The sequence below is a fragment of the Aquarana catesbeiana genome, linkage group LG12 (assembly GCF_042186555.1).
Source record: "Aquarana catesbeiana isolate 2022-GZ linkage group LG12, ASM4218655v1, whole genome shotgun sequence".
Taxonomy (NCBI): Eukaryota; Metazoa; Chordata; class Amphibia; order Anura; family Ranidae; genus Aquarana; species Aquarana catesbeiana.
Genome location: NC_133335.1, coordinates 174,971,501 through 174,998,950, shown reverse-complemented (window position 1 = coordinate 174,998,950; position 27,450 = coordinate 174,971,501). Strand labels below are relative to the sequence as shown.

The following is a 27,450-nucleotide window of genomic DNA, read 5'->3' as shown; positions in this document are numbered from 1 at the left end:
TCCCCTAAACATATTGCTGTGAATTCAACTTCTTTGTGTACTGAGGTTTTGCGCAGTCTGTAATCTTGAATATGGTATTTTGAAATGTTTACTGCCACTGATTATAATTTTGACTATTTATAAGTGAATATCTTTTTAGCTGTTGTATGTTAGTGTTTGTGCCTATGACACCTGTCTATGCAACAGAAGATCATTATTTGTGCTGGCTGACCACATATTTGCAGACATGAAAATTCACCTAGTGTCAGATTTGCAGATATACAAAGTCTCACTGTATTCTTGTGATGCTGCAACTTAAATTGGTTCTAAAGTCAAATCATTTTTTTTACTTGAATGCATTCCCTGCACACAGGACAGACTGAAAGCAGTGGGAGTCATTACCTCCTGCAGTCAGTCATCCCTTGTGAGCAGGGAGGCCACATGGCCAAGCTGTGCTGTGTGTGTCCATAGACGCAAAGCGCCTGGTTTGGGAGCACACCAGCACTGGTGCCCCCATAGCACACAGCTTGCTATAGTGGCACTTGCTGGTAGAAGATGCAGACAGCGCCGGCAGGGGACCGCTAAAGAGGAAAGGGACCGCTCTGCGCAATATTGCTCATATAGAGCAGGTAAGTATAAACCTGTCTGTCTTTTCTCTATTCTTTCTTTCCCTTTAGAACCACTTTAAAGGTGTAGCAAGCATAATAGTTAAAAGCAAAAGCCATGTGGTTTTTCATGATATACTATGTATTCTTTCCTTATTGTCCAACAATCAGTAGGCGAAGTGGAAAAAATATTGCAAGATATCTAAAAACATTTAAGCCATGTACACCTTCAGTTACTATTTTGTACTTGTGTGATGGCTTAACTTTTCAAAACTTTTGTTCTTGAAAGCTCAACTGTATTCTGTTGATGTATCCTCCATGCTCTTGTTAGAGAACAGTTTTCTGAGCCACAGCTGCTGTCGGTACAAGTTGTAATGTATCTCACAATCAGACTGCAGCTTCATCCATCCCATTTTGCTGGTTCTCCTCATTGGGCAGGACTGTACTACAGACGACAGTTACATTGCTGTAGATCCCAGCCATAAAATGTAAACATAAGAACACACAAGCCATCATTTTTTGTTAAATAGGTGCTCTTTAAATGAATCTGTTACTATATGTAAGATGAACATTAATGTTCTATTGTGTGAATTTATTATGTGTACTTTTATGTAGGCTGGGGAGATATGCCTCCTGTCCACTCTAAGGCCGAAAACCCTTGGGGGGAGCCCCCATCTCCGTCTGCTTCAGTTGACAATGGCACTTCTGCATGGGGAAAGCCCTCCAATAGTGGTTCAGGATGGGTGGATGGTGCTGCAGAATCATCTGGAAATTATGGCAGGACAAATGCTCCAGCTGCTGCCCCTTCGCTGTGCAAACCAGGTTTGTAAATAAGAACATTATCTTACTCTATTCCATTTGGGGAGGTTATCTTTTTTTTCCCTAAAGCTGGCTATATGCCTAGATTTCGTTCAGGCTGCGGACGAAATTAAATCCTAACAAATTACTCCATACACGTTACCAGGAGGAACTCTGATTAAAGGAAAAGCTATTTTGGCTATACTTCTCCTGGGGATCACAGGAGTGCAGTTTGTTCTAAATTCCTGTGACGTGTTTTCAGCCGACGTCACTGAGCCGGTCCAGGCTCTGAAAAGATCCCGACCATGTGGACCGGCAGCTGGCTCAGCCTCTCAGCAAGCCTCAGGGAACTTGAGCCAGCCACTCCCGCCCCCTCCACAGTCCAGCACTGCAAGGGCAGAGCAGAGAGCCAGTGATTGACATTCACCGGCTCTCTGCAGCCTAAGGACCAAGTGGTGTAATAAAACTAACCATCGTATGAGATCAATTGACATCAACTAAGATTGTGACAGCAGCACTCACTAAACCACATACAGATAAAAACAATAAACAAAATAATTGTGTTGCGCTATCAAATAAAGTGCTAATACATTAATAATACAACCCATAAGCATAGGGATATTGCATAAAAATCATGTGAAAATCAATTCATCAAGTGTCCAAAGATGATAATTCAATAAAGTACACAGTGCAAAATCAGTCCAAATAAAAAGTGAACAGTGCAAGAAAATTCTTAAAATAAATGTGTATATCGCCCCAATCTTCCTATGTAACCATATTTCACACACCCAGGTGTGCACCCAACTCACAAACTGCTTACCGACAGGTAAGACCTCATACATGGAGGAGACCTGCTGGGAGGGATTGATGGCACACTTCAGGACACAGAATAAGGGCTCCCAGAAAACTCCACAGAAGAAGTTCAGGGGAATGTAGAGATAAGGAGATTGCCTTCCATGCATCCCAGGCCGCCAAATCTGAGATTTTACCTGTCGGTAAGCAGTTTGTGAGTTGGGTGCACACCTGGGTGTGGAGTGGCATATGGCATTTTTCATAGAATCTTTCACTACTGAAAGTGTAAGGGGAGCTCTGAAATTTGGTAGCAGAAAAGATGTCTCCATTCAAAGACGTTCCCTATGTTCTTCTGTTGAAAGCTGTAAAACTTTAGATTTCCGATCATTTTGTCATATTGACAAGGGTCAATGGGTGTGAATCAAAGACACCGACTATAATAAAACCTGATGAAAGTACTAACCCTTCTCCATTTGAAACCAACGACAGGTTTAGTTGACATTCCACTTTGATTTCCTTTTTCTCTTACAGACACTGACCTTCCCTATTCACAGCAACAGGGACTCTTTCAAACCCACCCCAACCATACTTCCCTTTACTTCTCATGAATCGCTCCTCCCTCTGTTACAGCCACAGCAAAATACCTGATGCTTCTGGATATGGGAGAACATGTGACCTCCTCCCATGATGCAATGCTCAGGCCTAGCTGCCAAGATGGTCAGCAGTGGGTGACAATCCTTAGGGTTTCAGGTTTCAGGAAAAAAACTGCTGAGTAAAAGTAAACCTATCACAAATGTCAATAAATTCTTTGAACACAGTAACTACTTTGTATTTGCTTTCTCCCTTGTGAAGACTGGGAGACGTAATATTTTTCCAACCCCTAAATTCAATTTACGTTTTGTTTTTTTTTTTGTTTTTTTTTTTTTTGTTTTTTTAGCTCAAAAATCTATGCAAGAAGGCTGGAGTAGTGGAGGAGAAGAAGTTGGCCTCAGCCAGTGGGATGATGAAGAAAGTGATATGTGGAATAATGCTGCTTCCCAAGATAGTAATTCTTCTTGCAATTCTTGGGGCAATGGCCCCAAGAAAGGACTTTCCAAGGTATCCATATTTAATGAACCTATTACATTCAAACAATACAATAATGCTTGACTCTAGACAGATAGAAAATGCACCATTTTATGTAGCTACAAAGTCATTCAAAGTCATCACTTGAACGGTATGTTTATATACAGCTGGTATAAGTACCTAAGCTTGATATTTATATTGGCTTCTTATAATACCTACATAGCAGCAGTGTGGGAAAGGGAGGGCCAGCAATGTTAGCCAATCAGACTGGATTGGAAAAGTGCTGTCAGAGGAAGAGCTATTTGATGACCTAATTAGTACTGTGCTGCTGCCCCATTGTTTCAATGGGAAGTGACACCACTGCAGTCCTTACATGGAATCTGATGTCACTCAACTAGTTTTTTTTTTTTTTCATTCAGATTTTATTTTTGAAAATAGTTTTTTCCTTTTACATAAAAAAACATATACAAACAAAAGAACTAATAAAAAAAACGAGTTATGCACTCTGGCAGCATTATATGAATCCAAAAAGTGTCGGAACTGAAGTGTTTTTGCAAGTGAAACAATTCCTATTAATGTATTTCAGATTTGTATTTACCTGTTTGACTTTAACTAGTTGAAAGGTTTTATATGTACAGTGGGGATGGAAAGTTTTCAGACCCCCCTTAAATTTTTCACTCTTCGTTATATTGCAGCCATTTGCTAAAATCATTTAGGTTTATTTTTTTTCCTCAATGTACACACAGCACCCCATATTGACAGGAAAACACAGAATTGTTGACATTTTTGCAGTTTTATTAAAAAAAGCAAAACTGAAATATCACATGGTCCTAAGTATTCAGGGGGTCTGAATACTTTCCGTCCCCACTGTATGTATGTATGTGTGTGTGTGTGTGTGTGTGTATATGTATGTATGTATGTATGTGTGTGTGTGTGTGTGTGTGTGTGTGTGTATATATATATATATATATATAGTGTGTGTGTGTGTGTGTGTGTGTGTATATGTGTAACATTGTTTTTACATCAAACTTTGCTTTCATCAAAGAATCCTCCTTTTGCAGCAATTACAGCATTGCACACCTTTGGCATCCGTCCACAACACTTTTTTCCAGTCTTCCTCTGTCCAATGTCTGTGTTCTTTTGCCCATCTTAATCTTTTTCTTTTATTGGCCAGTCTCAGATATGGCTTTTTCTTTGCCACTCTGCCCTGAAGCCCAAAATCCCGCAGCTGCCTCTTCACTGTAGATGTTGACACTGGTGTTTTGCGGGTACTATTTAATGAAGATGCCAGTTGGGGACCTGTGAGGCGTCTGTTTCTCAAACTAGAGACTCTAATGTGCTTATCTTCTTGCTTAGTTGTGCAACGCGGCCTCCCACTTCTTTTTCTACTCTGGTTAGAGCCTGTTTGTGCTGTCCTCTGAAGGGAGTAGTACACACCGTTGTAGGAAATCTTCAATTTCTTTGCAATTTCTCGCATGGAATAGCCTTCATTTCTAAGAACAAGAATAGACTGTCGAGTTTCAGATGAAAGTTCTCTTTTTCTGGCCATTTTGAGCGTTTAATTGACCCCACAAATGTGATGCTCCAGAAACTCAATCTGCTCACAGGAAGGTCAGTTTTGTAGCTTCTGGAAGGAGCTAGACTGTTTTTAGATGTGTGAACATGATTGCACAAGGGTTTGCTAATCATCAATTAGCCTTCTGAGCCAATGAGCAAACACATTGTACCATTAGAACACTGGAGTGATAGTTGCTGGAAATGGGCCTCTATACACCTATGTAGATATTGCACCAAAAACTAGACATTTGCAGTTAGAATAGTCATTTACCACATTAGCAATGTATAGAGTATATTTGTTTAAAGTTAGGACTAGTTTAAAGTTAGCTTCATTTAAAAGTACAGTGCTTTTCCTTCAAAAATAAGGACATTTCAATGTGACCCCAAACTTTTGAACGGTAGTGTATGTATGTGTGTGTGTATGTATGTATATGTGTGTGTGTGTGTATGTGTGTGTGTATATATATATATATATATATATATATATATATATATATATATATATATATATATATATATATATATATATACACACTATGTGTGTAAGTTACATAATATCATAGTAGTAGGACAGTGTCAACCATCACATATAGAAATTCAACATAATTGTCAACCAAATGCTGTTCTGTTGCAGATATTGCTAACTACAAAGAAAGTATAGTAAAATGGTGCAGTAAACTGTCAAGCATGTCCTATAGCTGGAAAAAAATTCAGAGACTATCTCCTGCTTATGTCGAGTGTACGTTCTTATGAGTAGTTATACATGGGTATCCATGAAACCCTTTGCATAAGTATTCTGTAGCTCACCCAGTATCTTTATCTGTGCATGTTAAGATTGCAAATAAAGAATCCTAAATGATTGTAGATGGCCAATTGCGTCTGCAGCCAATTTCATGCATTGACAGCGATATATGAAATTTATTTTATCACTGATGTTCCTCGTGAGACTTATAATTGACAAAAACTATACATTACAAATGTGGATTTACTGGTGCTTTGTTATGAAGTTCGTAATTTTGTTCAATTTTAAAAGTTAGAAGTCTATTTTATGTCGATGAACTTGCTATGCCCACTGTTTTTCTTATGGAAATTGATACATTGCCTTTTCATATGCATTTTTGACATTGTGATTTCCCATAACAGGGCATGAAGACTCCAAACAAGTCTGATGAGGCCTGGATCATGACTCGACTGACTAAACAGCTCACTGACATGGGCTTCCCGGTGAGTTTGTCTGTGAAATGTTTTTGTGTTTTTTTTAATTTTTGGCCTCATTTAGACATCCTAAATCTGCCATGGGTGCAGCAAGTATGCTGCGGTTCCATGCAGCCAGGAACCCAGGTGTCCAGACCAGGGGTAGGCACCCAGGCTGCAAAGATTTATTGATGGGTTCAAAGGAGCCAGGGATGTCTGCAGCTGTAAGCATATATTTGCAGATCCAGCAGTTACCTGTGGTTAGGGACAGATATCCACCCCTGGACAAAATCTGAATCAGTGACTACTTGCATATAGCTTCCAACAGCCCTGGCTACAGCCTGCCTAGAACTTGTGCTGGTTCAGTCCAGAAAACCATAAAAAATGACCATCCACTACTACTGTTGATTTTGCAAAACTTACTGATTTATAGAATAGCTAAGCACAACTGATGCAAACATATCTTACATATCTTGACATTCCTAACTGATTACCCAATAGCAAGACAGTTGTTACAAACAGACTTTTTAATGTTTCATGAACAGAAATATAAAAAAAGGTAACTTGGATTCCCAAGTCCTTATGTCCCTATGGTTGCATGCCAGACACCCATAACCTCAGCTGGGACGTCAGTTGTACCAAACAACCAAAACATATATTGTACTTTCACAACCACATAATGTAGTTATTTTTTTATTATATCTTAAGGCGGGGTTCCACCCAAATGTTGAACAATATCTGTATGTATTCTCTTCCTTGCCTAGATGCTGACATGCCGTTTAAAAAAATTTAAATCGCCGTAATTACCTTTTATTTTTCTATTCTTCTTTGCACTTCCTGGTTCTCCTCCCGTGGGAGTAGGCGTGTTTCTAGCCTCTCCCAGACTCCTGGGAGCTAGTCTCAGGCTTCCCAGGATGCCACTGAGCATGTGCGGGAACGAGCGGTGAATGCTGGGAGCACAGCATTCACCACATCCAGGAAATAAATGCTTGTGGGCTTCAAATGCCCACAATGAAGATGGAAACCGCCTGCAGTGAATAATATAAGTTATTCTTTCTGACTAAATCTGACACAGGTGGACATATTACACACAATATGTGAGTATGTAATGCTGAGAAGAAAAGTTTGTGAATGAACTAAAAAAAGAAAAAAAAACGATAGATAGGTGGACCCCCGCTTTAAATGATAAAATGTGAGAGAACGCAGATACATGTTAAAATTTTATATAAAAAAACAGTGAATTTGAATATGCCACAAAAATGATGATGTGAATATGTCAGAGAATTCTTAAAATCTCACTATGCATCATTTTATGCTTGGCATTAGTAGTTGCTTTAGTCTGTATAATTTGTTCATTTTCTATACACATTTCACACAAGTTAAATGTAATTTCTCAGCAGCTTAAAGGTCCAGCAATATTTTCCTGTAACACTGAACAAGAGTCAATACATTTGCTGCACTCTTACAATTAGTCATGTTGCATGCAGAGATTAAAAAGAGAAAAGGGGGGAATTATGGGATTTTAAATGAAGCACACGACTAAAGAATAAGATGCAATCATGTTTATTGATTCCTGGTAAACAATCGTATAATAATACATTTTGAGATTAAGAAGTCAAAATATACTATAAAGAACTTTCATCTTGATCCCACAGATCTGGACAGCAAAAGTGAGTCTACATAGTATGACTTTGCGTCATGCCCTCCCTGTAGACCACTCTCTTATCAGCATGCTGAGGGCCCCTTTTTCATTGGACCACACAACACCATGTTTAGTATGTCTGGTTGTAATGGATTTGGATGTCACAGCAGTGTTTATATACATTCATGATCAGTAATACTACCTCTGAGTAAATTCTGATAATTTGCCCCATTAAGACTTGCTTGGCGACATATGTCTTTCATACATTTTTTATGTTTATTAATCTGCTTTGCTAGCTATGTTCATCTCTTTTCTATACCAAAAAAACAAAAAAATGTACTGTGACTTCAAGGAATCTTTTGTTTCATGAACAGCAGTATTCCTCTCCACAAGTGAAGCAGCTTTTAACTGATGGGTTCTGGTTTCATAGTTTTCCAAATGTTAACCTACTTTTATCCAACTGTTTTACTAATGACCTGAATATACCTGTTATGCCCAACTCCATCCTCCCAGCCCGCGGCCTCCTGGGACATGTTCCACATCCCAGGTGGCTGCATGTCTATTCAGAAAGCTCAGCATGACTCGCTCATGTGCAGTGGGAAGCCAGCTCTGAAGCTGCTTGCATTCATAGCCCGCTTCCCGCAGACAAAATGACAGTGCCTGGGACCTGAAGACCGGCAAACAATTGGCCCGGGTGAACACATCACTGGATCCCTGGACAGCCAAGTGTCAAAGTCAGCAGCTACATTAATTGTAGCTGCTGACTTTTAATTGTTCCAGAACGGACTGTAGCTCCTCTTTAAAAAATAAGTAAATAAAAACCTTTCTTTTATTACAGAGAGAGCCTGCTGAAGAGGCCTTGAAAAGTAACAATTTGAATCTGGACCAGGCCATGAGTAAGTGTTGTTTTTTTTTAAAAAAAAACGAATACCAGCAGCTATTTGGAATTAAAATGTAATCATGTAATTTAAAAATGTTTCCTTACACTATAAATCTTCGCAAGCTTAGTGGAATACACAAGCAGTGTTATGTTACAAGGCATGCCCTTACATCTAGATGAGATATGAAGTAGTATTTAAAATTATAGTGCTTGATAAACAAAAGAAAAATCTAGGAGCCCCTGTTAGCGTTGTATACTGTGTGGATTTTGTTTTTTCAAGATGTTGGAATAGCAAATTGTCCAGCTAAAATGACATTATTGTCACTCTCTGGTTAAAGCAGAACTCCAGGGAAAGAAAAGAATACCCTTTGCAGTGAGGCTCCCTCGGCAATGTGAAGGTTAAATGCTTGTGTATGCCCTAGGGTACCAGTACTTTTTCTTTCCTTATCCCTCGCTCCCCCGGCAGCCAGCATTTAACCTTTCTCCCTGAAGCTCTGGCTTGTGGGTGGTTCCTTGGTGTCCTCAAATACATTGCAGAGCTGTTTGCCTGCATTGTACTTGATGCCAGAGTCTTCATTCGCTGGAAAGCCTTGGTGCTGCTGTGGCAGCCAATCTTGTAGCATGAAGGGAGCCACATGTATGCCTAGGGTAACAGTACTTTATTTTTTTTTGATGACCAGGATTGCCCTTAATTGAAACAATGGCATGTTACAATTACAGCAAATAACAAGTCAGTACACAGCATCACAATTAGATACAGGTACTTAAACATAGGCTACAAATAATGTAAAACTGGCTTGCGTAGCATACAAGGTACATTAGTAAAGCAGAAAACATAATGAAAAGGCAACCAGGAGACCAGTACTTTTTACTTGCCTTATCCCTCGCTCCCCCAGCACTCCTCCCCCTATCTTGTAGCATGGAGTGAGCCTGCAGAAGTTGGGGACAAGGTTAGTAAAAGGTGTTTTTTTTTTTTTTTTTTTTTTTTTCTAGTACTATAGGCATAAATGGGCATTTTAAGGCTTGCAGTACAAGGGGAGCCCTACTACACGTTCTTTTTTGTTTTCAGAGTTCATCTTTCAAGACTGTGTCTGTACCCAGACATGACTGTCACTAATTGTCATTTTTGTTAGTACTGCCATTGCGGTCTAATGTATCATGGAAATTGCAGTTACATGCCTCCACTGTTAAATTTTTGGCTTCTGTAATCACTGGCAAATCCATATTTGGAATGTTTTAGTGTCTGTTGTATACTCTGTAGGTGCTCTACTGGAAAAGAAGGTGGAAATGGACAAGCGTGGATTGGGAATGGCGGACTACAATGCAGTTGTCGCCAAGCCCTTGAGCTGCCGCCCACCACCGATCTCCAAAGAGTCTTCCATGGACCGCCCCACTTTCTTAGACAAGGTAATAAGGATTATTTATTTCAGGTACTTGTATAGTGCCGTCAATTTAGGCAGCGCTTTACATATACATTGAACATTTTACATCAGTCCCTGCCCTCAAGGAGCTTACAACCTAAGGTCCCTAACTCACATTTGTACATACTAGGGCCAATTTAGACAAGGATCCGATTAACCTACCAGCATGTGTTTAGAGTGTGGGAGGAAACCGGAGTACCCGGAGGAAACCCACGCAGGCACATGGAGAACATGCAAACTCCAGGCAGATGATGTCGTGTTCGGGATTCGAACAAGCGACCCTTTTTGCTGCTAGGTGAAAGTGCTACCCACTACACAACTGTCCTTGACTCTCTTCATCTGTATATACTTTGCATCATTTATTAGGTCGAAGGGTAAATGCAGGCATTTTTCAGGTTTTGCTAGCACTTTAGAATTTGTCATTAAAATAACAAGGCTATTTTAATTCAACACTCTGAATTTCCAGATGCCAGTGAAAACGCATGTGGCAAATGCGAAAATGTTGATTGCACTACAAATGTTTTGCATATAGCCGCGAACACTGGAGTGAGAGCAATATTTCCAGGGCCATCATTCACGGTTATCTCTAAACTGATCACCTATAAAGGCTCTTAAAGCAAAATCTAGGAAAATAATTGGGCTATTTTGTCACAGGCCCTGCATGTTCAAAAAAAGTTACTTACCTGCTCTGTTGCAGTGGATTTGCATAGAGCAGCCTGGATCCTCCACTTTTTGGGGGCCCTCTTTGGTGAGGAGGGGCTGCCTGGGGTATTCATGAGGGCCCTGACCAATCCTCAACAGATGATTTGGCAGGGGGCAGGCCCCCCTCGAATACTCAGGGTCAGCCAGCTGGGGCAGTGGAGTTTGGGTGGAAGATAGAGTGTTATACTGTCAGTGGCCCCTTGAGGGCACCCCTAGTCTAGGGGGGGTGACCTCATGCCTGAGCTCGGATGCGGCAGAGACCCTCTTCATTAAACACAGAGGTGTCCTGACAAGGAGACACGGGAGCAAGAAGAGGACAGCAGGAGAACATTGCCGGGCAAATCTCCAGGGAGGAAGACAGCCAGGAGGGCCGGTGAGTGTCGAGTCAGAGGACTGAAAGACAGCCTGAGAACACTGGGTTGCAGCAGTCTGGGATAGATGCAGAGTCAGTCTTTGAGGACTGTGGGGGTCTTGTCTTAGCCAGGAGGGCTAGTGAAAAGGGCAGCTGCAGCCAGGCGGGGGCTGGCAGTGCCTGAAGAGGTGGTGATGGGATCAGTAGCCACAGGAGTAGGACAGCTGAGCACTGGGACTTCTTTTTGCTACGATACCAAAGGGGCCCGTGGTCCCTACCTGCAAAAGGTGTTTGCTATTGTCTGATCGTGCTCTTGTCAGACCATCCTTACAGTGCCCAGTGGTCCTGGGAGGAGTTCTACAAGCAAGATGTGCTGGAGGTAGGAGAAGTGTATATACAGGCTGTATATAGTTTGTGTCCCTGAAAAGTTCTGTACTTGGTCAAGTTGGCATCCCATAATACCCTCAATCCTATCCAAGTTCAGTGCCCCTAATAAAACACAAAAACACAGCTGCAAGGACTGATTCTTGTCTCCAGCGTGTTGTGGAAAATTCTGTGTGCCTGGCTGGTCAGGGTAGGAGATGCCAACATTTACCAGCGGCTCTTGCGGGGGTAGCGCTACATTTACAAAACAAATTTGGGTTGATTCTATATATATATTTGGGGGAGGGGAGGGTGTTGACTAATCTTCAGGTCTAAAATGTGCATTTTCACATGCAAAAATGGAAAAAAAAGTGCTTTGGCAGATAAGAGGTTTAAGCTCTCATTCATCTCTCTATAAACCTTGATGATAAAATTCAGTTCACATCACAGGCAGTCTTTTTCTGAAGGCCCATTCACACTACTGTGGTGCATTAAGGCAGCTGGTTTGATTGAGTGGACTGTCTAAAGCCTCGTACACATGGTACGATTGTTGGCCAACCGAGCGTCTGATTTTTGTCAAAAGGGCGTTTGCCAGGATCTTGTCTTGCATACGAACGGTACACAATTTTTGTACCACAAACACGAAGGTAGTAACGTACTACGAGGAATTTCAGCTCTTGAGCGCCACCCTTTGGGCCCCTTCTGCTAATTTCGTGTTTGGTGATCATTGATTCAGAGTATGTGTGTTTATACTTTCAACTTTTGTGTGACGGATTTGTGTACTGACCATACGAAAACCAGACGTCAAGCTGTTGTCCTCCGAAAATGTTTCTAGCCTGTCATCCAACATTTGTTGGCCGAAAATTGGACAACAATTGTCAAAAGGAGCGTACTAACGGTAAGATTTTAGGACAACAGTCTGTCAACAGACAATCCCCTGCCAACAATCGAACCGTGTACGAGGCTTAGGGTGCCAAAATTGCACCAAAAAAAATTAATGTATCATTTGCAGCAGCACAGGGCAACACATGGTGCTTCGAGGTGCGCTGCACTACAGCACAAGTGCTCTCAGAAGGTACATTGTGGTACCATTCAGGGTACATTTTTCGCAACACGAAGGAATTAAAGGGCCCTGAAAACAGTTTCTGGCAAGCTGCCAGCCTTCTAATCTAAATTAACTAGAAGGCGTTTCTATGCTATTAAAATACACTGAAATCCTGACTTCAGAGTCTTTGTTGTGATCTTTGAGAATAAGTAAATTCACATTTCGTTCTCATTCACACTGGCAATAACTTGTATGCTTTTATAGGTCATTTCCTAATGCATATAAATGTGTATTGCTTTTAAATGGTATAATTTACACGGTGTGTTTACCTGCATAAAGCCTCGTAAACACTAGTAGTTTTTTTTTTTTTTTTTTTTTTCGTTCAATGCAGCAGGCTGAATGAAAAAAAAAACTGGACAGCTCAGGCCAGAGAAAAAACAGGTGTATAGGCGCTACCACCTTCCCACATAACAGCTCAGGCCAGAGACTCTGTACTAACAATCTGATGTTAGTACAGCGATCTCCCCTGCTGTTCTGTTGTGTTCTGACAGGGCCATTGGCTGAGAGTGCTAATCGGGAGCTGGTTGGCAGACCTTTTTCAGTAATACCCCTTTCGAACCGGTCGATGCCGCTGGACATTCAGCGTGTGTGAAGATGGATATCTCGGTAACGGCAGCAGCTGCTGCCACAACCAAGGTATCCATCTTTAGAGCCGGCGGTTCTGTTTACAATAATGGTGGTCTCTGCGGCGTATTCGCCGCAAGATCACCGTTATCGGCGACGGGAGAGGTGCCACCAATGCGCCCTCCGCCGCTTACCGGAGCCGTCGGCAGCGGCGGAGGCGATCAGGACCTGTCTGTGTTTGTGTATGGAGACGAGTGAGGGGAAGATGGCCCCCACCCGTCTCCATACTATAGCAGGGCGGAAGCCATGTCAAAATGTCACTTCTGCCCATACGTCTTAAAGGCACATTTTTCTGTTGTCATTTTTTTCAAATTACATTTTTTGTTTTTTTTATTGCACTTAAGTCCAAATATGAGCTCTGAGGTCTTTTTGACCCCAGAGGTTACGTCTGCAAGTATCATATAACCCGCCTCCATATATCTGTGTGGGCCTTATCTATACAATTTGATTGTCAACATTGCTGTAACAATTAATCTGTGAATGTGTGATATGTTATGGTTTATACATTGTGTCCTTTATGGGACTTTTTTATAACTTTTTTTGAATAAAACAAAATTTTTTAATATCTGTGTTCATTTCCCTCTGGTACCGTAATAGTCCTAAAATCTCCGAAAGGGGCAGGACCCAATTGGAGAGGTCCCTGTTGTCCCCCCTTTCAATTCTATTTTGCGTGAAAAGTATTGCAATGACCACCATTTTATTCTCTAGGGTGTTAGAAAAAAAAACATATATAATGTTTGGGGGTTCTAAGTAATTTTCTAGCAAAAAAAAAACTGTTTTAAACTTGTAAACACCAAAATCTCAAAACGAGGCTGGTCCTTAAGTGGTTAAAGCTCATTTATTATTTGTTTTATTTAATATTTAAATAGTTTAATGTTCATAGTCTGGGCACAGGTACACTTAAAAGATTGTAAGGATGTGATTAAAGCGGAACTAAACCCTCCTATCCTTTACAGCCAAGGAAGCTGCCATCTTAGCCTCAGTTTTGCAGTTACCATAGTGCTGCGCTTCTGAGCAATTACTACAACGGCCATTTGATGGCTTGATAGTTCAGTTGACTATCTGCACAACAACTTTGACAGTGGTCATTTATATGTATACCTTGAATTTAACTGTTTTGGGAAAATGGATTTAGTTCGTTTTAAAGGGTCCATTCAAGTGGAGCGCAGACATTCATTCCTCATGCAAGGCCGTCTTTTACTGGTGCTGGGCTGCACAGTTGTTGCATTCCCATGTCAACGTCCCATTCATTTCTATGGGAACACACGCTGCACGAGCACAGCTGCTGTGGCCTAGTGTAACATGCTGGTGGGTGCAGGTCCCTGAATGCACCTTGCAGGCAATCGGGGAACCACACCTGCACACACCCGCATGTTATATAAGGCCACAGTGGCTGTGCCCATGCAGCGTGTCACAGTAGAAGTAAAGTGGATGCCAGCACAGGGATGCACGCAACAAATGTGCATCCCCATGCTGGGAAAACACAACCCTGCACAGAAGACACATGTCTGTGTGAATGGGCCCTAACACATAGGTAGACAAATGACTAAGCAAAATTTGAAAATGATCTCTGCAAAGATTGAATTCCTGTTTTCGTTTAACACTTGCTAGATATGTGTGCAGTTGGCAGTTTGTGAATTTTAATGACTGTTGGGGATGTTGTCAGTTCTGTTTTGTACATTTAGCTGTATTTCAGCTACTTGACTTTCTTAAGACCCCTTTCACACTGGGGCGGTCTGCAGGCGATATTGCGCTAAAAATACCGCCTGCAAACCACCCCTAAACAGCCTCCGCTGTTTGTTCAGTGTGAAAGCCCGAGGGCTTTCACACTGAAGCGGTGCGCTGGCAGGACGGTGAAAAAAGTCCTTCAAACCGCTTCTTTGGAGCAGTGAAGGAGCGGTGTATTCACCGCTCCTGCCCATTGAAATCAATGGGACAGCGCGGCTATACCGCGGCAATACCGCGGCTATAGCTGCGCTGTACGAGTGATTTTAACCCTTTTTCGGCCGCCAGCGGGGGTTAAAACCGCACCGCTAGCGGCCGAATACAGCTGCAAGAACAACGGTACAGCAGCGCTAAAAATAGCGCTGTTGTACCGCCGACGCCCCCACCGCCCCAGTGTGAAAGGGTCCTTACAGTTTGATAGGACTTGATGTCTGCTGTCCAGCAGAATCTAGGTTGTGGGGGTGAAGCAGGATTAATGTTCTCCAGAATGAACAGCTGAGCTATAGAGAGACAGACTTCTGGCCATGTGCTTGTCTTCTCCTAAATGTCAGCAAAACTATTAGGTCATGAGAAATCCTTACCATCAGGACTCTGTCTGACTTCCCAGTTTAAAATAACCCTTTGCTTTCCTGAGCAGCCAGCACCGTATCATTATATTTGAAATCGTAAAGACACATTTTAATTTGGTATGGAAAATTCAGCATGTAATCGTTTACATGGGGATGTAGCCGAGCTGGCCAGTGCTGTGTTTTTTTTTTTTTTTTTTTTTTCTACCAACACATGTATGTATGAGGCCATTCTGCTTTCTCAAGTAATGTGCTCCTGAACCAAGCTAGGGATTCTCATACACCCAGTCACAGATAAAACATAGGTCCCATATATGCTGGTCCATTAACACCATTCATCCATTTCATCGTTCATAAAAATTTAAATTTCTTCAATGTAAAGCTGATTATTGAAAAAAAAAAAGTTTTGGATATACAATGCTGTGACAAAGTATTTCTTAATCGTACATCACGGGACACAGAGCCATAGTAGTTACTATGTGGGTTATAGGCCACCTTCAGGTGATGGACGCTGGCACACTCTAAGACAGGAAGTCCACTCCCTATATAACCCCTCCCACTACTGGGAGTACCTCAGTTTTTTCACCAGTGTCTTAGGTGTTGGTCAAGAGTAAAGATGTGCTGAGCTCCACTGGAAGATTCCTTTGCTGGGGCAAGCTATGCAACCGTATCCATTCAAAGTGTCTTTTCTAGGCCGAATTGAATGGTACCTGTGCCTCATGTCCGAAGAAACGAGGTTTTGCCTGTAACACTTCTCCTTTTAGAGAGCTGGGCCCCGGGATCCAGTGATTTGGTGTTTTCAGCCATAAAGTTTTTACTGGCGGGGTGCTTTACAGGTTCAGGAGTGTGGGTTCCCCGAAGGGGCCCCGGTTCCTGAAGTTTTTGTAACGGAGCCCACCGTGAGGGGTGAAGATTGGGTCTGTTGGTTTTACCACAGAAATCCCTGCGGCGGGAAAGGTAAGTGGAGGTTTCTAAGGAATTTTTAAATTATGAAATGTCTCCTTTAAAAAAAAAAAAAAAGTTAATGTTGTCATGCCTAAGAGTCACCACGGGGGGGCTGTATAGAGCACGTACCTTGTCATGCTTTCCTCAAAGATCACGCTGTGCAGCAGAAGCAGCAGGCTTCCCTCCGGCGAGCAGCTCAGACCTCCAGTAAGATTGGGGGGGGGGAGGATTTTCTTCCACTAATCACCCCCCACCTGGACAAAGCTCTCCCTGGATAGGGGGAAGCCAAAACGATCAGCGATGCCGCTCCGTTTCTTTCATCGCCCCTGCACGGCGGCTTGTCACAGGTCTCCTCCTCGCCATGCCCCCCACACACACATATACACACACATGCGCACCGAGCCCATCGGATCAGAGGCCGCTCCGTTTCTTTCATCGCCCCTGCACGGCGGCTTGTCACAAGTCTCCTCCTCGCCAAGCCCCCCCCCACACACACACACACACACACGCACGCGCGCCGATCCCGTCCGATCAGAGGCTCGCGCGGGAAAACCCTCTTTTGAAAATGGGGGGCGCGATGTGACGAAGGGGTGGGGCTTAGCACAGAGTTAGCATGCCACAACGTCCAGCACGGGAGTATGCTTAAAAGCTCCATTTTTGCTGGCTGCAGATGTCGGAGGGACACAAGAGCAAAAAGGGGCATGTAAGAGGTTGGTGACACAGGCATTCCCTTGACACATTTACTAATAGCATGAGGCTGAGCATTAATAGCAGTGGCAGTGGCTGGACTATTGCTCAAGCAGTGGATGCGATTTCTTCTGGTAGTACCTCTGCATTTGTGCGTCTGACTATGGTCAGAAAAGGGGCTAGAAACACCCCAAAAAAGGGCTCAAGAGGGACTCCTTCAAGCTCAAAAAAAGCCTAGAACCATCTATTAAAAAATGGCATCCTCCCCTGAGAGATCTGAAGTGGCTCGTCAAAGTGAGCCATCTGGGCCGTCAGGTGTTGCAACTGTCCCAACACTGCAGCCCCTGTCTGTTACTGAAGAGTTTTTTTTCCTCAACCATATTGGGGTTGGAGCAGAGAATAGCGGCTTTAATCGCATCCCAGAATGGGACTAAGCACGATAGGTCCCCTTCTTTTACCCAGGGCCCTCAAACTGAGGAACAGGGGGCAGGAGATGAATTTATCTCAGGGGACAGGAAGAGGCTGACGACTCCTCTTCTGAGGGGTCAAATGCGGAAGGATCAGGTTCACAATTTGAAAGACTGATAGTACAATCTCTTATTGAATTGGTCTGCTCCACATTCATGCTACCTTTAACTGAGTCGGTCGATAAGCCTACTTCTTGTTTCGGTTCGCTAAAGCCTCCCCAAGCTGTTCATGCTTTTCCTATACATTCATTGCTGGAAAAGCTTATATATTCTGAGTGGGATCACCCAGATAAGCAGTTTTACCCTCCTAAAAAGTTTTCAACACTTTTCTATGGGGGAAAAAATATTACAAAAAAATGGGAAATTCCAGCAATTGACGCTGCCATATCCTCTGTGAAAAAAAGTTTGACTTGACCGGTAGACAATGCTTAAATACTTAATGATCCAATGGATAAGAAGTTGGAACTCCTATTAAACACTTTTTCTCTGGCAGGTTCAGTGACTCAGCCTGTGCTGGCAGCAATTGGTATATGTCAGTCCTTGAGAGACCAGTTTAAACAGGTGCTCAAGATTATTCCTGATCAGCAGGCCCAAGAGTTGGCCGAGCTACCAGGGGCATTATGTTTTGCAATAGACGCTATGAGAGATTCTATATTCCAGGCCTTACGCTTGGGCTGGTGCATATGCCTAGAATACTATGGTTGAAAAATTGGTCAGCTGAAGCGCCATGCAAAAAGCTCCTGGCTAGTTTTCCCTTTCGCTGCGAACGGCTGTTTGGGGGTTATCTGGATAAATACAGCCAAAGAATTTCTAATGGGAAGCGTTCCCTTTTGCCAGTTAGGAAAAGGAGTAAGCGTATTTCATTTAAACGAGCTTCTTCTCCAGTGCCAGGGGCATCAGCCTCCAGGCAGTCTCGATGGCCTCCAATGTCAAGTTCAAGAGATAAACATCAGGGTCAACCCCAGGGACAAAAAAGGTCCTGGGGAAGGAAACCTACAAAACAAAGTACTAAGGCCTCCTTATTAAGGGGCGCCCCCGCTCGCTCGAGTGGGGGGAAGACTTCTGCAGTTCTCAAGGATCTGGCAGGAAGAGTGTCGAGACAAATGGGTGGCTTCCTCAATAACTCTAGGGTACAAACTAGAGTTCTGAGAGTCCCCGTTTCCTCGTTTTCTTAGATCAAACGTTCCCAGGGATCCAGGGAAAAAAAGTCTTTTAAGCATTGGACCATCTTTTGTCTCAAAAGGTGATATTGGTGGTCCCCATGGAAGAGCAGAGATTGGGGTTTTATTCAAACCTTTTCACGGTACCAAAACCAAATGGGCATGTCAGACCCATTCTAGATCTCAAAGATCTAAACCGGTTTTTGAATATCCGCTCTTTACGCATGGAGTCAATCCGATCAGTAGTCTCCATTCTACAAGGTGAAGAACTTCTAGCGTCAATCAACATCAAGGATGCTTACCTCCATGTACCTATTTTTCCCACTCACCAGAAATATCTATGCTTCGAGATGAGAAAATCTTCATTTTCAGTTTGCAGCTCTGCCTTTCGGTCTAGCTACTGCACCTCGAGTGTTTACAAAGGTCCTGGCTCCTCCTCTAGCCAGATTAAGGGCTCAAGATATAACAATTCTAGCTTACTTAGATGATCTGCTTTTGATAGACCAGTCGGTAGCCCGCTTAGACCAGAGTTTGGTCACCACAGTCAGCTACCTGGAATACCTAGGTTGGATTCTCAACCTAGAAAAATCTTCCTTAAAACCAAGGAGATTGGAATACCTGGGTCTGATCATAGATACAGCTCAGAAGAGGGTGTTCTTGCCCCAGGCAAAGATCAGTGCCATAAGGGAACTGGTTCAGGTGGTCAAGGCAAAGAAGAATCCTATTCCATTTTGCATGAGATTGTTGGGAAAGATGGTGGCTTCATTCGAGACCATTGCTTATGCTCAATTTCATTCAAGACTACTGCAAAAAAGTATTTTATCGGCTTGGAACAAGAAGGTCTAAGCTCTAGACTTCCCAATGCGTTTGTCTCCAAAGGTGTGCAAAAGCCTCATTTGGTGGTTGATAGCCAAGAATCTGCAGAAAGGAAAATCCTTCCTACCAGTTACCTGGAAGGTGGTAACAGATGCCAGCCTTTTGGGTTGGGGAGCAGTCCTGGAAAAAGCGACTGTCCAAGGGAAATGGTCCAGATCAGAAATGACCTTGCCCATCAATATTCTAGAGCTTCGGGCAGCACGCCTGGCCCTGAGGGCCTGAACGTTAAGCCTACGGAATTGTCCTGTCGGGATCCAATCTGACAAAGCCACAGCAGTGGTCTATATCAATCACCAAGGGGGCACGAGGCGTCGCATGGCCCAGAGAGAGGTGAATCATATCCTATTGGCAGTCTTCGTTCCAGGAATAGAGAATTGGCAGGCTTGAGTCGCCAGCAGTTGTTCCCAGGAGAATGGTCTCTTCACCCCGACATTTTTCTGACAATACGTCAAAAATTGGGAATTCCGAACGTGGATCTGCTTGCGTCCAGGTTCAACAAAAAGATTGACAACTTTGTGTCAAGAACAAAAGATCCGCTGGCATGCGGAACAGATGCCTTGGTATTCCCGTGGAATCCGTTTTCACTGATTTATGCATTCCTTCCTGTTCTGCTGCTTCCACGACTTCTTTGCAGGATCAAGCAGGAAGGGAAGTTGTTGATTCTTGTGGCCCATCAGATCTTGGTATGCAGAAGATTGTAAAGATGGCGGTAGGGGTCCCATGGACCTTACCGCCACGTCCAGACCTTCTCTCGCAAAGGCCGGTATTCCATCCTACCTTACAGACGCTAAATTTAACAGTTTGGCTATTGAGACCAACATTCTGAAGAAGCTTGGGCTGTCAGGTTCAGTGGTGTCTACCTTGGTTAATGCAAGGAAGCCGGCCTCCAGAGTCATATACAATGGGGACGGAAATTATTCAGACCCCCTTAAATTTTTCACTCTGTTATATTGCAGCCATTTGCTAAAATCATTTAAGTTCATTTTTTTTCCTCAATGTACACACAGCACCCCATATTGACAGAAAAACACAGAATTGTTGACATTTTTGCAGATTTATTAAAAAAGGAAAAACTGAACTATCACATGGTCCTAAGTATTCAGATCCTTTGCTCCGTATTTAGTAGAAGCACCCTTTTGATACAGCCATGAGTCTTTTTGGGAAAGATGCAACAAGTTTTTCACACCTGGATTTGGGGATCCTCTGCCATTCCTCCTTGCAGATCCTCTCCAGTTCTGTCAGGTTGGATGGTAAACGTTGGTGGACAGCCATTTTTAGGTGTCTACAGAGATGCTCTATTGGGTTTAAGTCAAGGCTCTGGCTGGGCCATTCACGAACAGTCATGGAGTGGTTGTGAAGCCACTCCTTCGTTATTTTAGCTGTGTGCTTGGGGTCATTGTCTTGTTGGAAGGTAAACCTTCGGCCCAGTCTGAGGTCCTAAGTACTCTGGAGAAGGTTTTCGTCCAGGATATCCCTGTACTTGGCCGCATTCATCTTTCCCTCGATTGCAACCAGTCGTCCTGTCCCTGCAGCTGAAAAACACAGCATGGTGCAGTCACCACCATGCTTCACTGTTGGGACTGTATTAGACAGGTGATGAGCAGTGCCTGGTTTTCTCCACACATACCACTTAGAATTAAGGCCAAAAAGTTCTATCTTGGTCTCATCAGACCAAAGAATCTTATTTCTCACCATCTTGGAGTCCTTCAGGTGTGTTTTTAGCAAACTCCATGAGGGCTTTCATGTGTTCTTCGGGCCATTCTGCCATAAAGCCCCGACTGGTGGAGGGCTGCAGTGATGGTTGACTTTCTACAACTTTCTCCCATCTCCCTACTGCATCTCTGGAGCTCAGCCACAGTGGTCTTTGGGTTCTTCTATACCTCTCACCAAGGCTCTTCTCCCCCGATAGCTCAGTTTGGCCGGACGGCCAGCTCTAGGGAAGGTTCTGGTCGTCCCAAACATCTTCCATTTAAGGATTATGGAGGCCACTGTGCTCCTAGGAACCTTAAGTGCAGCAGAAATTTTTTTGTAACCTCGGCCAAATCTGTGCCTTGCCACAATTCTGTCTCTGAGCTCTTCGGGCAGTGCCTTTGACCTCATGATTCTCATTTTGCTCTGGCATGCACTGTGAGCTGTAAGGTCTTATATAGACAGGTGTGTGGCTTTCCTAATCAAGTCCAGTCAGTATAATCCAACACAGCTGGACTCAAATGAAGGTGTAGAACCATCTCAAGGATGATCAGAAGAAATGGACAGCACCCGAAAGACTTTCCCAAAAAGACTCATGGCTGTATCAAAAGGGTGCTTCTACTAAATACTGAGCAAAGGGTCTGAATACTTAGGACCATGTGATAGTTCAGTTTTTCCTTTTTTAATAAATCTGCAAAAATGTCAACAATTCTGTGCTTTTCTGTCAATATGGGGTGCTGTGTGTACATTAATGAAGGAAAAAAATGAACTTAAATGATTTTGGCAAATGGTAGCAATATAACAAAGAGTGCACAATTTAAGGGAGTATGAATACTTTCCGTCCCCACTGTATTATAGTCTGGAAGGCATGTGTCTCCTGGTGTTAATCCAGGGGTTGGCACCCCAGGAAATATGTCATAGGTAGAATCCTTGACTTTCTACAGATGGGGTTAGAAATTAAGCTGGCCTTGAGTACTAATCAAAGGCCAGGTTTCGGCCTTGTCGGTATTATTTCAACGACTACTTGCTTCGCATTCTTTGGGTTGTAGCTTTATTCAGGGGGGTAACGCAGCTTAATCCTCCGGTTAGTTCACCCCTGAACCCTTGGGACTTGAATTTAGTTCTGTCAGTATTACAGAAACAGCCTTTTGAGCCGATATGACATGACATGACATATTCCCTTGGTCCTCCTGACAAGGAGACTAGTTTTTTTGGTAGCCATATCTTCTGCAAGAAGAGTATCAGAGTTGGCTGCTCTTTCTTGTAAAGAGCCATATTTAATTATTCACAAGGATAAGGTTGTATTGCGTCGTCATCCTAATTTTTCTACCGATGGTAGTATTAGGTTTTCATTTAAATCAGGATATTGTTCTGCCTTCATTTTTCCCAGAACCCTGTTCTGCGGAAGAAAAATCACTACATTCTCTTGATGTCGTGAGAGCTGTCAAAGTCTACTTTTTTTTGCATATTTGTCACACTTAAATGACTCTGATCATCAAACAAATTTTTATTAGTACACAAAGATAACCTGAGTAAATACAAACTGCAGTTTTTAAATGATGGTTTTATTTATTAAGGCAAAAAAGCTGTCCAAACCTGCCTGGCTGTATGTGAAAAAGTAATTGCCCCCTAAACCTAATAACTGGTTGTGCCACCCTTGGCGGCAACAACTGCAATCAAGCATTTGCGATAACTGGCAATGAGTCTTTTACATAGCTGTGGAGCAATTTTGGCCCACTCTTCTTTGCAGAATTGTTTTAATTCAGCCACATTGAGGGGTTTCCAGCATGAACGGCCTGTGTAAGGTCATGATACAGCATCTCAATTGGATTCAAGTCTGGGCTTTGACTAGGCCACTCTAAAACCTAAATTTTGCTTTGAACCATTTGGAGGTGGACTTGCTTTTGTGTTTTGGATCATTGTCCTGCTGCATAACCCAAATGCACTTGAGCTTGAGGTCACGAACTGATGGCCAGACATTCTCCTTTAGGATTTTCTGGTAGAGCTCATAATTCATGGTTCCATCAATTATGGTAAGTCGTCCAGGTCTTGAAGCTGCAAAGCAGCCCCAGACCACACTATCACCACCATGTCTGACTGTTGATATGATCTTGTTACAAAATGTTGTATTAGTTTTATGCCAGATGTAACGGGACGCACACCTTCCAAAAAGTAACATTTTTGTCTCATCAGTCCACAAAATATTTGCCTGAAAGTCTTGGGGATAATCAAAATGTTTTTTGGTAAATGTGAGATGATCCTTTGTGTTCTTTTTGGTCAGCAGTGGCTTTGGCCTTGGAACTCTACCATGGATGCCATTTTGCCCAGTCTGTCTTATTGTTGAATCATGAGCACTGATCTTACCTGAGGCAAGTGAGGCCTGCATTTCTTTAGATGATGTTCTGGGTTCTTTTATGACCTCCTGGATGAGTCTTCGTCATGCTCTTGCAGTAATTTTTGTAGGCTGGCCAATCATGGGAAGGTTGATCACTGTTCCAAGTTATCTCCATTTGTGGATAATGGCTCTCCCTGTGGTTCACTGGAGTTCCAAAGCCTTCGAAATGGCTTTGAAACACTTCCTAGACCGATAAATGTTTGTTTCTAATCTGTTCTTGTTTTTTTTTTTTTTTGTTTTTTTGTTTTTTTTAGATTGTGGCATGATGTGTGGCTTTTTGTGATCTGTTAGCTTGCGTCACTTTGTCAGACAGCTTCTATTTATGAGATTTCTTGATTCAACAAGTCTGTCAGTAATCAGACCTGGGTGTGGCAAGTGAAATTTAACTTTCCAATTTCCAAAAAATTGTGGTTAATCAGAGTTCATCCATGATTCAGCATGGGGGGGGGGGGGGCGCAATTACTTTTTCACATAGGGCCAGGCAGGTTTGAACAGCTTTTTTCCCTTAATAAATGAAATAATAATTTAAAACTGCATCTTGGATTTTTATTTACTCTGGTTATCTTTGTGTAATATTAAAATTTGTTTGATCTGAATCATTTAGGGGTAAGAAATATGCAAAATAAAAAAATAAATCAGGAAGGGGGCACTGTAGTTAAACCAATCAATTAATTTAACAATTTGCTAAAAGTTTTTTTACATTTAAGGCATGCTGTGAATGATAGCAGAGTTGCTTGTGCAGCACCCTGGCAACTGCAGATCACACAGAGGTTAAGATGGCAGCTTCCTTGGCAGTAAATGATTAGTTTAGTTCCACTTTAATTTGGTACATGATTATTCTTTATACTTGTTTATATACTGTATAATAGGGGAGTAACATTTCAGACCTCAATTTGTAAAAAGGTCTGGGCCTTTTAAAGGGTAGTATTACATATTGTATATGCCCTGCTCCTCCAGAAATTATGGTTTCAACTATCCTTAGTGAGTTTTCAAGTCTGTAACATGCATTTGAAAAAAAAATGACAAAACTGGTTTGGAAATTTTAAGGTGCAAAATGGAAAGTAGGGCCCAGCAGCAGAAGCCTTAGCCTCGGTTCACACCAGAGGCGGCACGACTTGCAGGTCGCCTCACCGAGGCGACCTGCACACGACTGCCGGGGCGACTTGCAAAACGACTTCTGTATAGAAGTCTATGCAAGTCGCCCCCAAAGTCGTACAGGAACCTTTTTCTAAGTCGGGAGACGCGCGTCGCTCCGATTAGAACGGTTCCATTGTACTGAACGGGACGCTACTTGTCAGGCGACCTAGGTCGCCTGACAAGTCGTCCCAGTGTGAACCGAGGCTTAAGATAGCCTGTAGACACAATTAAACAATTATCTGTCAAAATCTGTAGGCCACCATTGTCAACTTTCTTCCAAAATTCCTGATTTTAATAGCTTGTTCCAGATCAGTGACTCAAAGTGAAGGCTATGACTCCTTCTAATGGGCTAGTAGAATTTTCAGAAGGCATCATAATGACAGCCTGTAAATATTTAATGGCAGGTATTCTTTAAGATCTATCTATCCTGCTACTTTACTTTCTCGGCTTGCGTTTTTGCCTCCTGCCTCTGGTGCTGTTAATGTGCTGACCACAGCTCACGCTCTTTTTTTTCAATCAGGATGGCGGCCTAGTGGAAGAGCCCACTACTTCACCATTTTTGCCTTCACCAAGCCTGAAGCTCCCCCATCCCAACAGTGCACTCCCTAATCAAGCCCTTGGTGGCATGACACCAGGCCTAAACATGCAGAACTTGAATTCCTCTAGACAGGTAAGAGACTAGGAGAAATGCTTGTCAAAGTGCAATAAGCAAAACACCAGTTTTCTAGCATGTTTATTATTTGAATGGATTTTTTTGTACAGTATGGGCACTTATACACTGCCCTGCTGAGGTTTAGCCGCAGCACAGTATACCTGTGGTTTCCCAAAGAATTCTATTATGTCCCACGGTTTTTTTTTTTTTTTTTTCTGTTTTCTTAAAGCGAGTCAAAGATACAGCATGCAGGACTTTGTGCTTTCAGAAAATGCACTAAAAACAGGGGACATACTATAAGTCTATGGGAAATCGTGGGTAACCCGCAGGAGAAACGCAAGTACATTGTACTGCAGTTTAGCTGCAGCAGGGCAGTGTGTAAGTACCCCAAAAATCGGAATACAATGGTATTTATTACATTTTATTGAAATAACGAAGATTAACTTCTAGGAAGACTTGTAGGGTTAAAGAAAGTTTAGCCACTTATCTGCGGTTTAGTAATAGTTTAGTTGTTCTAGTCATTGCAACGGAAATAGCGAAGCAACATTCAGACTTACATTTGTACAAAGGCCTGGTCCTCCGAAGGGAAGCATTTTAGGAGGTCACAGGCTGGCCCTTGAGCCTTTTTTTTTTTTTTTTCTTGCATCTTTCTTTTGTATGTATTCAGGGAGAAAAATATATTTGGGGACGTAAGATTTCAGAGCAGAAGAATGTCTAGGGAGATGCATAATAGAAATCCAGACTTGATAACAATATTTCCTTCACACAGATACAGAGTGGCAATCTGGGTATGTTTGGCAATAGTGGAGCAGCACAAGCCAGGTCCATGCAACAGCCACAGCAGCCACCAGTGCAACCTCTCAACTCATCCCAGCCTAGTCTTCGTGCTCAAGTGCCTCAGTTTTTATCCCCTCAGGTAGGTCTCTGGATCTGTTCTATGCTAAATGGTTTGGCATGTTTACAATGAAAAGGTATGAAGTCTGTAACACAGAATTGTAGAATTTGCTGGAGTCTCATAGGAAGACTTTATGCATTGTTGTGAGGACCAAAAATAACTCTCTCCAAAAAAAGAGGATTCATGGGCAATTCCATTTTACTTGGCAGTCTTGTACAATAATTCCCCTACCACCAAGGGATTTAGTTACTAAAAAAATAAAACATTGGGAGAAAATTAAATGAAAAGTGCTAGTGAACAATAAAAGCTGAACACAATAGAAACTGTTAGCTCTCATTCGTGTTTCATTTGTGTAGTTATACCTGACAAAGGATTTATACTACTGCCTTTCCAGTCCTGAAATTTACACCACCGACACACAACCCTATCTCACATAGTTATATAGTTAGCCAGGTTGAGAAAAGACACATCCATCTAATTCAACCAATAGTAGAAAAAAAAATGAAGAAACCGAAGACCTATTTTTTTTTTTTTTTCCGTTTTTTTTTTGGGGGGGGGGGGGTTTCTTTATCGTACATCATGGGACACAGAGCCTTAAGTATTTACTTAATGGGTTATAGGCCACCTTCAGGTGATGGACACTGGTTATACCTGTTTTTTCGCCAGTGTCTAAGGTGTTGGTCATGAGTGAAGATGTGCTCTGAGGAGCTCCAGGTGGGATCCATGCTGGATTTAAATAGCCTCCATAAAGACTAGATCCATCCAAAGTGCCACTAAGGCCTAAAAGGATGGTACCTGGGGCCTCGTGTCCGAAGCACAAGGTTTTGCCTGTAACGCCTCTTTGTAGGGCTGGACCCCAGGAACCCCCAGGGCTTTGGTCTTGCTGCATTACCTAGCTTTCCTGGTGGGGTGCTTTACAGGTCCAAGGGAGTTGGAACCTCAATATTTGGGGACCCGGTCCTTGAAGGTTTGATAAATGCAGCCTGCCGTGATGGTTGAAGGTTGGATTGTCTGTTAATTCAGCAAATCCTGCAGCGGGTGATAAGGTAAGGGAAGAAACTTTGGTATTAAACACCTATGTATTCCTCCATTAGGGAAAAAGTGTTGTCATGCCTTAATTCTCCACTAGAAGGGAGTCTATGCATACACCTTACTGTGTTTTCTTCACTTTAAAGCT

General features: G+C 42.6%; 1 protein-coding gene across 8 annotated transcripts in view; it reads left to right on the top strand.

Annotated features, from left to right (window-relative positions):
- Positions 1-27,450, top strand: part of TNRC6C (trinucleotide repeat containing adaptor 6C) — a 519,199-nt gene that overhangs the window by 459,285 nt on the left and 32,464 nt on the right. For all 8 annotated transcript variants that reach the window (XM_073606232.1, XM_073606237.1, XM_073606234.1 and 5 more), the window contains 7 exons: positions 1,200-1,406; positions 3,112-3,272; positions 5,940-6,020; positions 8,471-8,528; positions 9,774-9,919; positions 25,247-25,396; positions 26,148-26,294. In XM_073606232.1, the coding sequence (XP_073462333.1) occupies positions 1,200-1,406; positions 3,112-3,272; positions 5,940-6,020; positions 8,471-8,528; positions 9,774-9,919; positions 25,247-25,396; positions 26,148-26,294 (950 nt within the window). The remainder of the gene's footprint in view (positions 1-1,199; positions 1,407-3,111; positions 3,273-5,939; positions 6,021-8,470; positions 8,529-9,773; positions 9,920-25,246; positions 25,397-26,147; positions 26,295-27,450) is intronic.